Source organism: Brienomyrus brachyistius, chromosome 1, assembly GCF_023856365.1.
Source record: "Brienomyrus brachyistius isolate T26 chromosome 1, BBRACH_0.4, whole genome shotgun sequence".
Classification (NCBI taxonomy): Eukaryota; Metazoa; Chordata; class Actinopteri; order Osteoglossiformes; family Mormyridae; genus Brienomyrus; species Brienomyrus brachyistius.
The window spans coordinates 12003028-12018640 of NC_064533.1; the positions used below are offsets into that span (position 1 = coordinate 12003028).

The 15613-nt window shown below is 42.7% G+C and overlaps 1 protein-coding gene across 3 annotated transcripts; it reads right to left on the bottom strand.

Annotated features, from left to right (window-relative positions):
* Positions 1-849: 849 nt before the first annotated feature.
* slco1d1 (solute carrier organic anion transporter family, member 1D1) lies at positions 850-15309 on the bottom strand. Of its 3 annotated transcripts, XM_049030217.1 has the most exons (16): positions 15126-15309; positions 14629-14685; positions 11984-12066; positions 11078-11219; positions 10746-10878; positions 10422-10534; positions 9761-9907; positions 9410-9508; positions 7967-8230; positions 7629-7793; positions 7272-7467; positions 6498-6663; positions 5095-5282; positions 4888-4952; positions 3797-3914; positions 850-3461 (listed from the first exon to the last, which is right to left on the bottom strand). In XM_049030217.1, the coding sequence occupies exons 3-16, from the start codon at positions 11990-11992 to the stop codon at positions 3230-3232; spliced, it is 2037 nt and encodes a 678-aa protein (XP_048886174.1). In that variant the 5' UTR covers positions 11993-12066; positions 14629-14685; positions 15126-15309; the 3' UTR covers positions 850-3229. The 3 variants fall into 3 exon arrangements, with proteins under 3 accessions (XP_048886174.1, XP_048886164.1, XP_048886184.1); XM_049030207.1 differs by lacking the exon at positions 11984-12066 and having other exon boundaries at positions 15126-15308; XM_049030227.1 differs by lacking the exons at positions 11984-12066; positions 14629-14685; positions 15126-15309 and having other exon boundaries at positions 10746-10850; positions 11078-11211.
* Positions 15310-15613: the final 304 nt, after the last annotated feature.

Here is a 15613-nt window from a genome sequence, read left to right on the forward strand (position 1 = left end):
TGGCATCCTATGATGGTGCCAAGTGGAGAGTCACTACCCTCTCCTGTACAACCACCCATACCGCTGCTAATGTTTATTGCAGGACATTGCGTGACAGTGTGCTTAATTAAACACCTACATCAGCAATGGGTGTGGATTAATTAGCTAATTCCTCTAATTAACAGCAGTGTGCACGTATTTTGGCCTTAAAGTGTACCCATATTTTTTTGCAGCATGTGTTATAGTCCATATAAATAGCCTACAGTGTTCTATATCTTTGGTGATACTACGATTTGACCCTTAAGGGTGTCCAGCTCACTGAAAAAATTTGACCATTACATTGTCAGTGCGGGGGGGGGGGGGGGGGGGTCCCCATCAACTTGCTGAGCCAGGGTACTAAAAAATGTATAGAAAATACAAGACAAATCACTGAATGGTTTTAGAAAAATTATTTTCAGGGGGTGGGTGAACCCCTCTAAGAAGGATCTAGAACTGCGTACGTCTGATAAACATTATCAGATAAAGCTGAACAGGTTGTTCCTAGTTGGGAAGAATGAATTATTACTAAATTAACCAGCATGAGGGATAACCGATTTGTCACACTGCTATCTTTGTCCTCACAGGGGTTTTAGGGTTAAGATTTAAGTTCATCACATTCCTGCTCTGATCTGGTGTGAAATACAACTGACTGGGTGTTTTCTGCATACATTGTAAGGAGGCCTGCCTACCTAAATAACAGCCTGCCTTTAATGTGGTACCAATACATTATATGTACTAAATCAATAGAAAGGAATATATTGAAAAAAACACGATTATAAGCTCACTTTCAGGATGTGTAATAAATAATTGAGTTGAACTGGGCAGCAGTGGTTTAGATTTATAGAAAAACATTTTTAATAATTAAATTTAGTTGTATTGACAGATTGTTTTCTTTTTTATTGTTCTAGCTGCATTTATTTACTGTAACTACTGTTTTTGATGACTTTGCACTGCAACTGCTGGAGCTCCTAGACAATAATAGCCAGCATTTTGGCGCACCCTACTGTGCGTTCTGCATCATTACAGTTATTTGAGCGTACAGAACGATTCGAGAGGAACACACGTGCAACAGGGAGTCAGAAGAACAGCTAACTTAGCAAAGAAAGTCACTCGTAACACTGGGTATGCAGTACAGCTGTCAATGAACACAATCTGCCAGATTCAGAAACCAGCAGCATAAACACTCAATAAAAAATGAAAAATGAAATAACACCCAGGCACGCAATGCCAGTAGTGTAAAAGAATTACAGCAGGGTATTCTCTTAGATTGCTAAAACATATACACAATTGCAATATAATGAAAGTGTCACGCTCCGTGGATACGGGTAAGGCGTACGGGCAGGCAAGCGGGCAGAAAGCAGGCGAGCAAGCGAAGTACGGGGAAATACTGGGGATTTATTGGGGACCACGAACCTGGAAGCACGGACATTGACGAACATCAACGACGGACCAGGGACACAGGCAAGACTAGGACTTAAGTAAACAAGACTGGGCGAAAATAATCACACACAGCTGGGTACAATCAGGGAAGCACACGTGGATAATCAGGGGGCGTGGCATGACAGAAAGTATAGGTGGTTATATTTTTCTACAGATTTTATGTCATCTCTTCCGCCTTTATTTAAAATCATTTTTTAGATTATAGTCCTTTATAATCTATAACTGGAAGATGAGGATCTCCAGTACAGACCTTTGGATAAGCTGGAGATTCAGCACCTACATTTCTGTCACCTTTCACAGGATTAAAGCTGAGGTTGTTATTCAAGAAAACCAATCATATGTAAAAGCCAACACTGACACTGTAAAATGTGTCAATTTCGCCTAGACATACAGTACCAGCTAAAATTCTGCATACACATGCTTCTAATACACTTCTTTCTATATTGGCTGTCACATATTGCAAAGATCAAGAGATGCTTTATGTTTAACATCACAAAGTTGTCTCAGATTTAAGACTCTTCAAAATAGCCCCTTTTTGCTTCAATGACAGCATTGCAGACGCTTGACCTGCTTTCAAACAGCTTCCACACGTAGCCACCTGGAATGATTCTCCAAGAGTCCTAAAGGAGTTTCCACAAGTTGGTTACAAGTTGGCTACCTTGCTCTGACTCTTTGATCCAACCTATCCCAAACCAGCTCTATAGGGTTTAGGTTGGGGGATTGTGGGGGGCCAGGTCACATGTCACAACACAGTGCCTGCAAACCCTGGAGGTGTGGTTAGGGTCGTTACACAACTGATTTTCAGCAGGTGCATCCAAAATTTTGACTGGTTTTGTATAATATCAGTAGTGTGCTGAATTTATAGGCTATTCTCAGTAACACTTTACATTAACTGTACCTTCGTAATTCATTCATTAATCATTCACAGAACATTCAGTACACCTTCATAATGCATTCATAGAACATTCATAAGCAGCATGTAAGTATACCTAAATATACTAACATACACTGAGAGCTTTAATATATATTAATAACAAACATTATATGATTATAATGTTTCTTCTCATCATATAATGTTTGTTATTAATGTATATTAAAGGTAAAATTACATGCTGCTTATGAATGTTTTATGAATGCATGGTGAACATACTCTGAACGTTCTGTGAATGAATAATGAATGAATTATGAAGGCAATTCATTCATCCTAGTATAGATCTATTCTCTTTCTGTGTTAGATTCTTGCTGATACATGTAGTAAAAAAAGTGATAATCAAATTAATATAATTAGAATGATGTACATATGTACAGAGAGATGTGGGGAAAAAGCTGTTGTTCCAGAATGCCCTCTTATGTTGTTTAATGATATTGATGTTTGTTTTAATCCATAAGCCTTACAGGAATTCAGGGATTTCGTTAGAATGAGTTTTGACAGATGGCAGTTTATGCAACCCATCCAACTATGTGCTCTGTCTATTCCTATCTGGCCTAAATGTCAGTGAGCTAAACAGATCTTGGATTTTTGTCATCTGGGAAAGGTACAGAGTGACAGTATGAGGAGGACCTGGGTGAAAGCACAAACGGGTGTGTTATTGGCCTTCCAGACTGTTCCACGGCTGTTCAAATTGAACGTGAATAGCGTGAAAATGCGAAAAGCAGCTAGTCAGACTTCAGGGATAGAAGTCAGAATGTAACTTGGATATATTATCACAATTGGACAGACACTGGGAGATTCTGGGTGTGGAAGAGAGCAAGGGTCCCACACGGCCAAAGTTCACGTGCTGCTCTCTGTGCCGTCCACACCTTGCTTGCTCCCCTCGCAGGTGGTCCCTTTGGATACGGTATCCCCGGCTTCCCGGCTCAGTCCGTTGGCTTCCATCTCCATGGTTTTGGCCTGGTCCTGAAGGGCGAGCTTCTTCTGCCTGCGGGACAGCCTGATGTACATGAAGCCCCACAGCACGTAGGACAGGGTGTTCAGCCCGTAGATCAGGCCCAGAAAGGTCATCCTGCATTGTGACAGACGAATCGTCATACTTACACCGCGGCGGAGGAGTCAGAGTCATGCAGCAGAAGCACAGGAACGGAGAACCTGGCAGCTGCTCCTGGGCTGACTGATCACCACCATCATAAATTTATGTTTACCTCATTCAGCAGACATTGATGTACAAAACGACGTACAAGTGAGGCAAATAACAGACTAGGCAGAAGCCGGCCTGCCACGCATAATTACTGGGCAAAAATGACTTAAGCCCGGCCCCCAAGAGTCAGAGCCCCTTAATCCTGGGCCCTTTCCTGGGCCTGGGCCCGGCACAGCTTCCCCAGGTGCCCACCCCCCCCTCACCTGAACGTGTCCGAGTCGTAAAGCCTGCAGGCCCCCCGTCCACCGCACTGGTTGGTGCCCCATTTCAGACATGTCCTGTCAATCAATGCCCCGAAATAAATGGGGGACGGGATTCCACCTGCGAGAAAGACCCACTCAGCACTTGCCAGCTTATTATCCCAACAGACAGCCCTCACAGCACCGGCAGTAGCCACTAAGGAACCCCAACTGCCTTTATTTTCTGAACATGATTATCACAGAAACTGTACTGTTTGATATATACAGTGCCAGTCAGAAATCTGGACACATCACCTTTAATGCATTTGTCTCTGTTTTAACTGTTATTCACCTTATAGTACAAGGCTTCGACAACAAAGTAATACGTAGGAAATATTGCAATGGCTATGATAAGAGTTCAACATTAATTTCTGAAAAAAAGTTTTAGATTCTTCAAAACAGCCCTTTTGCTTTGATGCAGACTCTTGACATTCTTTCAAACAGCTTCGAGATGTAGCCACCTGGAATGCTTCTCCAACAGTCCTGAAGGAGTTTCTACAAGTTCTGGGCACAGCTTGGTGACTTTGCTCTTATTCTTCAATCAAAGTCATTCCAAATCAACTCTATAGGGCAGGGGTAGCCAATCATATTGGGATAGCCTTTAGGACAGCTGTTCATACCCAGGTGTGAGGACTCTTCAGCCAATCAGTCCTCTAAATAGTAATCTAATTAGAGACTCGCAGCGAAAACCTGCACAGACAACGGCCCTTTGCGGATAAGATTGACTACCCCTGCTATAGGGTTTAGGTCGGGGGATTGTGGGGGGCCGGTTGTCACCTGTCACACCACTCTCTATAAGGAGAATCTCTCTCCTTTGTTCATAAGATAATTCTTACTGCAGAACGTCATTCTTGTGAGGCTCATTATTGTTGAGAAACTAATGATTTTTCAGTAGGTATGTTCAGACTTTTCACTAGTACTGTAGGAAACACTGACTTGGAGAGTTTACATCTATTTTCTGCAAATAACCATCAAATAAACCCTGCTGATTGATATATAAGAGTATTCTACTTAATTTACTCCAACCCAGAGATCTTACCCAGGGTACTTCTTACCCAGAGATCGGACGACGAGGGTGTGTATGCCGAGGGCCAGCGCCTTCTGTTCTGGAGGAACTGACCTGTACACACCCAAAGGAAATAGTGGTCAAGTTCTGCGCAGTCCGCTGCTCATGGTTTGGTAACAGCACCAGACGGATAAGTGCCCCCACCACGACTCTCGAAGCAGAGGGTGTGACACGAGACCCTCAGCCATATGCTAACCTGAGAAAGACAATGTAGCCGGGCGTCACTCCACAGGCGACCAGGAAGGCCCCCAGCACAGTCACCGCCATGTAGTACTTGAACACGTGGTCACAGTCTGCGGGCCGTGGGCACTGTCCCAGGACGACTGAGGTGTTCGCGTTGGGGAGGGGCCACTCGGTCCCCACACAAGTGCAGTTCTGAAACACCTGAGAGAAAAACATTCAGAAGCACATTATGCGCACGAACAGCTCCTTGATATGGAAACCAAGCTAGTGACTGGCCTTATCACTTTCCCCTTTCTTCATTCATAAACCCAAATAGGCAATGAAATCAAGCACAAAGCCAACGTTACACAACCCCGTTGTACGAAGAGTGCAAATAAAGCATAATAAGGCATGACTGTACATTTCAAATAAGCAGAAAACTTGACAACAGGTCAGTGTGACAGTTGCCCCAATGAAAATCCACAATAGGAACTGCTACCTAGTCAGATGGATATGTAATGGACGGGCTTGGCGCCCCCTGCAGTCCACAACACCATCGTAGGGCCTCTGAGCATGTATATGTGCCTGTTTACCAGAGAACTCGTGAAGAGACAGAAGCAGGAATGACTTGCATGCTAGCCATGTGGTGAGCTAAATATTTAGAAACATATTAATTTTTTCTATATACTTTGCTTAATTAATATGCTCTGGACCACCCGGGACCTGGCATAGGACAAGAGATTACAGAAAATGATGGATAGATGGATGGATGGATGGATGGATGGATGGGTGGGTGGGTCAATGGATTAATGGATGGATGGATGGATGGATGGATGGATGATGGATGCATGGAATGTGGGTCGATGGATGGATGGATGGTTGGATGGATGGGTTGATGGATGGGTGGGTGGGTCAATGGATCAATGGATGGATGATGGATGGATGATGGATGGATGGGTTGATGGATGGGTGGATGGGTCAATGGATCAATGGATGGATGATGGATGGATGGATGGATGGGTTGATGGATGGATGGATGGGTTGATGGATGGGTGGGTGGGTCAATGGATCAATGGATGGATGATGGATGGATAGATGGATGGTTGATGGATGGGTGGGTGGGTCAATGGATGGATGATGATGGATGGATGGGTTGATGGATGGGTGGGTGGGTCAATGGATCAATGGATGGATGATGGATGGATGGATGGATGGATGGGCGGGTGGGTCGATGGATGGATGGATGGATGGGTTGATGGATGGATGGGTGGGTGGGTGGGTCAATGGATGGATGGATGGATGGATGGATGGGTTGATGGATGGATGGTTGGGTGGGTCAATGGATGAATGGATGGATGGGTTGATGGATGGATGGATGGGTCAATGGATGGATGGATGGATGGACATAATTAACAGAGATGACATAGGCAGACTCACCATTTCCTTGCCCGCTCTGGTGGAGGTTTGACAGCCAGCCAGGCAGGGGGAGACGTAGGTGATGCCGTTATGTCCGCACACAGGGTCCCAGTGCTTCAGTGAACAGGAGCAGCCCAGGTTGCACTGGGACAGCAGGCTCTCCTGGTTGTAGGAGACATTCTTCAGTCTGACAAAGGAGAGTGTGAGTCAGTACAAGGGAACAGACGCTTCCCCGGGACTCCCAGCCACGGCTCTTAGTGTTGTCACTCAACTGATGCATCACACACAGCAGTATTAGCATGGTAATTTGTTGCTAAGTAACCCTGTATTGGATAAGCAGTATGAATGATGGATGGCTTATGGTGCTGACACTTTAACTTAATTCGACCTTTAGCTCATAAAGGAGACCCCTGTGCTACATGCTACAGCAGCAGGGGTGATTCTGGGATTTTTTTAAGGTGGGGTACAAAAGAGGGGTCATAATTCATAGAGAGGTGCCCATCTTGTTATTAGCCAACGATAAGTTTGAATTATTGAGTGACAGGAGAGGAGGCACTCCAAGGGCCAATCAGCTTACAGCTGGGGCCTGTGCCCCTGTGGACCTGCCTCTGTATACAGCCCAGTCAGACAGCTTTGCTTTAGTGAGAATTGTCAGTCAGGCAAATGAACACAAAAAAAAAATAAACAGCGTGGATGAACTGAAGCATCAATCCCTTGCAGAATAACAAGATCCCCAGGTCAGTGAGAGCAAAACTCCAGTGGGTTCTTGGTTTCCAAGTGACCCCAAGCACTTACCCCTGGTAGGAGACTGTTAGACCAGCCACTTGTGCATTGCCACACTGCAGGAAGTACTGCAAGAGGAGAGTGAGGAATGAGCAGAGCGAGGTGCAGATGGACACCTTTGCAGCCCCCAAAATGCTCAGTTTGAATTTCTTCATGATAAAGCCGCCTGTGATCATCCCCAAGGCCACAGCAGGTAAATTCATAATGCCTGGCAGAAGGAAAGGATGGAAAGATATATTTTGCCTTGCATGTGCCATATGTTGACAATGCTTACATATAGAGATAATTCTCCATGAAGTCAATAACATTAAGGTGACAGATTAAATGTGTTATTCCTTAAAACTTCAAGGAACCAATTAGACAACTCACCAATCAAAAAAATGGCCCTTGAGGGTGCTTGACCATAAACTTGCTCCATGAATTTGGGTTTAAAGGTGATCATTCCTATGAAGCTATTGACTTGCACCACCGCCACCACCAAGAGCAAACAGAAGACACTATTGCTGAAGAGCCTCTTCAAAGAAGGCAGGAAGTCTGGGAGATGATGGAGACATATTCGTCTGGTGAGTGTTTACAGAGATATGAACAGTGATGCACCAAGCATGTGATGCACAAAACAATCCACTGTTTGGTCAGGTTTTCTTGGTCACTGTGTCAGGCTAAGGTTGTGTGAAGGCGACGTGTATGAAGAATGTGAAATCACAGACCTTTGGCCAGTTCTGATATGTGCACCAGGCATGGCTTCTCGTGGTCCGTATTGCTCTTCTCCTCTACAATAAGGCACTCCTGTTGGGCCTCGCTGTGCTCATCCTTGCCCTTGTCCTTGGTCTTCCATTCACCCTGCTTGGGGAGGGATCTAGGCAGGAACCAGAAGGGGATTCCAGCCAGAAGCATGACAGCCGCAGTAACCAGGAAACCCAGCCACCAGGCGCCCACCCAGCGGGAGTCCTTGTGATTGATGGACACGCTCTCTGCAAGCACAGACAACATGTAACTGGGCACAGGGCTTTACAAAACACGGCAACACATCGCCGCTCATCTTCCAGCCTTAAGCATGGGGTGTCACTCTTTTGTCCTCCTATTGATTGAGTTTTGGCTACGCTTCTCAGTACTGATGCTCCTATGATAACTTGGAATAAATACATACTTTCTGAAACTTTGGAATTTTATTCCAAAACAAACATACAAAACTAAAGATGCTCAACTTACTCAACATTTGACTGAATAATGACCACATAATAGCCCCATAAACAATATTAAGTAAAAAGTTATGCTGAAGCCAGAGGTGATTCTAGGGACTCTGGGGGCCCCTGGCAAAAAAATCCATGGGGCCCTCCAACTCCCCCTCCCCCAGGCATGTTAAAATTTGTTACCTTTATATTACTGTGAAATATAAATTTATAATATCAACAAACAGAATTTAATAAAGTAATGTAAAGCACTTCGAGACAATATAATGTTGTAAAAATGCACTGTACAAAATTGAACTGAATTGAATAAAGACAAATCCTTTATTTTAACTTTGTTGAAAAACAGAATACACAACTAAAGCGGATTTGTCGTTGTAATGTTCTATTTAATTGGCCGTCTTGGGGGGCCCCTCCTAGTGTGGGGCCCCAGGCAATTCCCTGCGCTACTTGTCCTGTTGTTACACCTCTGATTGAATATCACTATCTATTATTTTATACTAGAGCCCCTATTAATCACAGAGTATTTCAAGTAATCAATGTGAGACCCTCAAGGTCTCTATTTACAACATAAATCAAATTCTAGAAAACCTAATTTTCAAGTTGCCCTTGGATTGATGTAGTAACTTCCTAAGCAAAAGGAAGGAACAGACTAATATATGGATGCCAGGTGACAACCTTCATCCCCGACCTCAAATTTCATCTTTGAAATGGCCTGAAAACAAACAGCAGAGTAGGAAAGTAGACAAAAGAACCTGTGTTGTAATAATAAAATTACATTTAATTTAAATATAAAATTCCCAGTTTAACAGACTGAATAATGATCACATAATCACAATAATATAATATCAAACTTTTAAGGTTGGTTCAGACAGATGCTGGTGATATTACTGTGAAGTCATGGTTTTTTTTTATTTTTATGAAAAACTCTTCAAAATTGGACACATGGAGAAAGTTTGTTACCTAAATCCACAGTGCCGATGTCAACGTAAAGCTTGGCACAGAAAGAGCCCAGCATGAACCCAAACATAGGTCCCAGGATGCCGATGGTCTGCGCGCAGGCTGCAGAGAGGAGGCGAGAGATGCAACGTTCCACTTAAATTAAAGTGAACTTCGGTCACTTTTACTGTTTTGGTGGAATCGCTTTAGAAAGCAGAAGCCCAGCAAATAAACCACAGGAGCACAAAGTCTCTCAGTAGATCAGAGAACTTCCTAAGTTCAAAGGGAACCAGACAGAACACACACCCTTATTGTTCTTATCTTAGCATTTACGGACTTTTACATAGTTTATTTTGGCTCCGTATTTTTTCTTACAAATGTAAAAGGCGGCGTTTTCCTCGCGGGCAAAGTCGTCCAGGTAGGAGACTCCCAGCGGCACGACGGGCGTCTCTCCGATCCCACGCAGCATATTACCCAGGAACACATAAATCCACAGGGGGGAGCCAGACTCCCTATCGCACGCTGACGGGGGAAAAGCAACAGGAAAGACAGTGTGTGCTGCATCACTGAAATCAGTTATCATGCGGGGAGGGGGGAGGGGATTGTCTCTACGGATCATTTCTGCTGGTTACTCTCAACTTTATACATTTATTTCTCTGGGGTCTGCAATTCAGAAAACGACAAAAAAAAAATGACAGGGTATTTTAAAAATCTTGTGTTCTTGCTCCTTTTTTCTTTATTTTCCCATCCTTATTTCCTTTTTAATCATATGCGTATTTTTACTCAATTACAAACCTCAGTTGTGTGTTCACTGTTCGGTGTCTGTCACAATATATTCCCCAGACATATGTATGCCCTTGAGTACAAAGACCACAGGTCTTTACTCACTTATTGTTTACTTCCTGAACTCCTGGCTTGCCTCAATGAACTCTGTGTGTTTATTGCTTGGAATTTCCCATGATTAGTCAACTCAATATTTACAAAACTTTTGTAACGATGCGCCTACGACACTCACTGCTACGGGGTTGGCGCGTACCTGCTTTGGCCTCCGCTGAATCCTCTGCCTCAGTCTGACCGGCCATACATGGGAGGATCTTCTCAGTAGAATTGGACTCAAAAGAATGTGAAATAGTTGTTTCGTACTTATACCTGCGTACACCAAATAAAACGTTTTGAATATCAGAAGACATAAAACAATGAGGATGGAAACGATTTTATCGCATCTGCAATTGTGCTGGTAGACTGGTGCTTTGAGGTAGAGTACAGCGTAGAGTGGAACATTGGTGCCCAGTTGAACATGAGTCTTAACGTAAGTTATTGGTTTGAGGTGTAGTAGTGCGTGGGAAGGGTCATCATTTACCTGTCCTGGAAGAAATGAGGTAGAGCAGTTAAAAAGGATCCTAAGGCCATAATCAGACATCCGATGGCGATCAGCCGTGGACGGTGGAGTTTAGCACCAAAGTAGCTGACAAATGCAATAACCAGCAGATTACCTGAGTGCACAAGACCAGAGAGAGTGCAGAAGACTTAACACTGATAGTATTATCTTGGAAACACTAATTAGCACTAAATGGAAATGGATTTTTTTTTGCGTGAACCGAACAAAACCCTGGATTAAATGCGTCACTGAAAGACCAGCAACATTGTTTACCGACATTTGCTGACATGCAGGTAGACGACCGGCATGCTCACCTATCTCAAAGCTCCCATCAATCACGCCTATCAGCGAGCTAGGGATGTCGAAACGCCTCTCGATCTGGGTGATAGAGCTCTTCATGTAACTCCCCTGGAAGGCTTTGGCGAAGAAGACGAAGGACAGGGACACCAGGAACAGCTGGCGGGAGACATCACAGCCCGGAGCATTATCCGAGCGCTTAAGGTGCCAGTGAAATCAAATTCCCTAAAATACTGTTAGTGAAGAATTCAATCCTTATAATAACTCCTCCTCCTCCAGTTTATATCACAATATAGTGTAGCTACCCAGCATGCTTTGGAATTAATCGGTTTATTAGTTTTAAAGGTTATAAAAAGGTTTAGTTCTTTGGTAAATAAATGGTTAATTTTAAACAGTTTATATAAGAGTTCTAGGTCAGACTAAAGATAGTAAATTGTCCATTACAAAGGTCACTGTGAATTTGCGTTGTATTCAGATTAACAAGGTGAGCCCCATGTTGGGACGTGGGTGTCCTTCTTTGCTGTGTGCTTCATTGTTAAAAAGAGCATTGTTTAATTGAGTGTGTCCCTGAAAGCCTGAGTTTGAAGATACACTGAGATTTTGTACATTTGCATGTCACTCCCTTAACATTTACTAAAACTACACTCAATATTCTTTGCTAACAAATAAATGTACAGCATGTTAACCATTTGAGTACCTTTATTAACTAGAAAATGTCATATCTTTTATTCATCACGGTAACCTCCTCTAGCAGTTATAACAGCAGAGGCATTCTGTCTACAAGGGACATTAAATACTGTTGTTTTGTTTCATGGGATGAAACAGTTAACTAGTGCATTTAAAGTTAAAGGACAGCCTTGAATTTCACTCTGCCATCACCACACAACCAGTTAATAAGATGTCAGACATGCACTGGTACATACTCTTTCCATGTTATAAAGGAAACTTGTTTTCTCTTTCTCTCTTCTCTTACAGTTGTTCACTCAACTTTCCAAGAATAATAAATCTGCAGTTTATGAAAAAAATTAAAAAACTGAAGTTAAGAAGTGGCAAAAACCTTTGACTGGTATTTTATACAATATACAGTCAAAAGCCCATTTAATGGATATTATGTCACCGATGAGTCATTTTCGCACATCCAACAATATTCTCTTTAGCAGCTTGGGCACCTTACACTTTCATACTTCCATTACATTTCCTTTTCTGCATTTACTACCTTTCAGTAAGTGACGTGGGCTGCGTTTCTGCATATTTCCACAAACACGCTCCCTTGAAATGCTTCAGTAAATATGAACATCCCCACGGTCTGAAATCAGCAAACTACTCAAGCAACTCAAATACGTATTCAGTATCACCCAGATTTTGGCGACCTAAGAGAGACCAAATTAATGTGACACACTCTAGATCAGGGCTCACCAACCTTTTTGAAACTGAGAGCTACTTCACGGGTACTGAGCCATACGAAGGGCTACCAGTTTGATACACTCTTATTTGTTAAATAACAAATTTGCTCAGTACAATAATCATGTTTTAAATGCTTTTTTTTTAGATACTGTCATTTTCAAATCTAAATAAATGCAAATGTGATTAAAGAAGAATAGCAACAGGATAACATTAAATGTTAGACGCTGCTCACTGGTGAGTTGTGATATTTTTAATAACGGGTCCACGGGCACCATGTTGGTGACCCCTGGCCTAGAGAATAGAACTAAGATACGATGATACCAAACAACTTATGGTGGCCATGTGTGCCTTAGCAGCACCAGGGGGGCATGCAAAGAAGAAAGTTAATCATTAAAGGCCAATTTGATTAGTTTTGTGTCAAAGGGTATCCCCTGAGTGTTGTAAAAGCACAGAATTCCTCAGGTGATGATCAGCATTATCCCTGTGGGGCTTACCAATAGCACAGAGAGCATGGATGGTCGCAAACTACATCAATATGCAAACTGGATTATTTCCTTCTAGCTGGAGGGTTATACAACCAACAAGGATGACTCAAATTTCTGCACCCATAAGAAAATGCTTAGAGGTGAATGACTTAAAACTGTCAAGCACTGTTTGTAAAAGAGCAGTTTGAACCAACCTGCAGTACCAATACATCAGCTCTGTGTGTCTTGGAACAAACTATTCACCGTTTTAAAAATTAGGGTCTGACCAAATAGTAACTAAAATCTTACCCAAAAGCCACTGGAAGCTATACAAAGGGAAAAGTCTTTCAAACACACAACGTTCTACCATATCAGATGATTATATAACGTCAGTTCATTGGCAATAGGAACACGTATTAATAAAATGTATTGACAGTAATCGCGTCCAGACTAGGATGGCTTTTGCGTTCATTTTATTATCAATCCTCCATTTGTGAGGCATTCATGTTAGGTTATTAATAAAGAAGAATGCAATGGTGTCTGAGTTGGGATCTGATTACTGTCAGGCTAACAAAGGGTGAATCATCAGACCTTCACCAGCCCTTCCGATCACCACCTTATGCTGATACTCGAGCCACATTCTCTTATTCATATGGAATATTACCAGGAAATGCAATGGATTAAAAACTGGATTTAGTGTTAAAATGTCAAGCAAGAATCTTCATTGCATGATGTGTGACGTTAACATCGACATCACAAAATATGCACGTGCAGTTGTCACATCTGACCTGGCCCAGACTAACCCTATGGGGATTTGGGCACATGTCCAGTGGCACCACGACCTTGCGGGGCACCAAGCAGAACAAGCCCAAATAAGCCACTCCCCAGTCCCAGACCTTTAACAAGTTAATGTGATTTAATACCCAATCAGCTGTGTTTATTTCGGATGTGATGTCATGTGTGCTGCGTCCCTGAAAGCAGTGAAAACTCTAATCTGGCCCTGGCAAGCACTGTGACAGTCAGCTGGACTGAGATAAGGCTAGGCTGGTATCTAATTGTTCATACCATCATACAGCTTGGACGTAATGCGGTATATGATATTTTGACAGTTCTAGAAGAGCAAAGCTGTTCTGCAGTACAAAACCAGTATTTAGAAATCTTGGAGATAAAATTCAGCAAGTAGGAGGCGTCCCCCTCGATAAGCTTCAATGGATGGTGGTTATCAACACATTGCTCTAAAACATTTTTACTCTATCACATGAAACGATACTTAGCAACGTTGGCAAATTTTTATGGTTGTTCCTGTTCAAGATTAGCCCGTATATGTTTACAAAAATCAGTGTAAAGCTCGGAGGTCTGCATACGCTCTCTAAACCAATCATAATCATTTTCATCCTTATTGTTGGACTCACTCACAGACAGCGAGACGCGTTTGTGAGAAAATTAACAAGAATGAGGGAGGAGAAAAGTGAACAAGAATCGGTCGCCAAAGGGCATCATCCTGTAGCCGTACTTCATTTCCTTCAGCTTCCTTTGTGCATGTCAACTAAAACGTTTAATATGTTGAATGTAATTTGCAGTAGATACAATTTCTGTTTGACAACTAACCCTTAATGTAATGAGAAAGTGTGACGAAGAAACATTGCTGCATAGGATTATCCCAAGTGCGAGTGGATAACGGGTGAGTGAAAGGGGCTGACCTTGAGTTTTGAACAGCAAGAGTCGGGCGATTTGGTATCTGCCATCATGCTGATCAGCTGTAGTTACAATACAAAAATATCAAAAACATAACTGCAAAAAAAATATCCAAGTTGAATGCTGGACATAAAAGATCTTCACTTTCTTGTTAATCACTGTAAGCAAGCTACATTTAAGTTGCAAAATACAACAAAAACACATGATATAAACACGTTATATCTCATTAATGTAAAAGTTTACTTTAACTTCTGGCTCGTTAATTTTAATTTCAGAACATGACTGGTAAACACTCGTGCTCCGTTGTCTCTGAAAGTAACACCACCACCAGAGGTCCTCAATAAAGCACTAAACATGGTAAATTATGGTGCGGTAACAATGAGCAGAACCACAACCTTGTTCTGGAAGCTGCAGCTGCCAGCAGCTACATGGGAAGCACAAGATTTTACAGATAAATATAAATATCTTTAACAAAAGATTCTGGAAAATGACTGGATTTTACCTGAGCTCCAACAGACTCTGTTTCTAGTTGACGACTGAGTGATAGAGAGCTTCCAGAAGAGGCTTTGGTCTTGGCCTTATTTAAGGCACCGCAGAAAGTCAGCTCTAATCAGTGACCCACAGCTCAAGTTCACTCATTGCGTCAACAGCGGCTTACGCCAAATGGGAGATAAGGTGGTCCGAATGCGACAAGACCGACCAGCCTCAATGGAACCAGTCAACCTCATTCAGGTCGAACCTCTGGCTGAACACGTCCTGCTACGACATTTAAAACACACGTTCGCTGACCTGTAATGGAGATGAACTTCTGTAATTCCTTTCATTTCGCAAATCTATTCTACTGATCCTTGAAATGCAGTCAACTGTAAGACAAATGCATGATAGGAAGACCCAGATCTGATAACATACCTGATTGGTGGCGTGACAAGATTAATGAGAGCAGACACACATTTTCGGGGGGTTTTGATACTCAACAGTGGGGGGGAGAAA

What these genes read in the sequence shown, in the direction of transcription:
- slco1d1 (XM_049030207.1), bottom strand. Translation starts at nt 14,676, where the DNA reads ATGATGGCAGATACCAAATCGCCCGACTCTTGCTGTTCAAAACTCAAG. An exon ending in CATATCAGAACTGGCCAAAG is followed by an intron (nt 7,794 to 7,966) that starts GTCTGTGATTTC and finishes ATCATCTCCCAG; the next exon opens with ACTTCCTGCCTTCTTTGAAG. An exon ending in GGCTACATTGTCTTTCTCAG is followed by an intron (nt 4,953 to 5,094) that starts GTTAGCATATGG and finishes GGGTGTGTACAG; the next exon opens with GTCAGTTCCTCCAGAACAGA.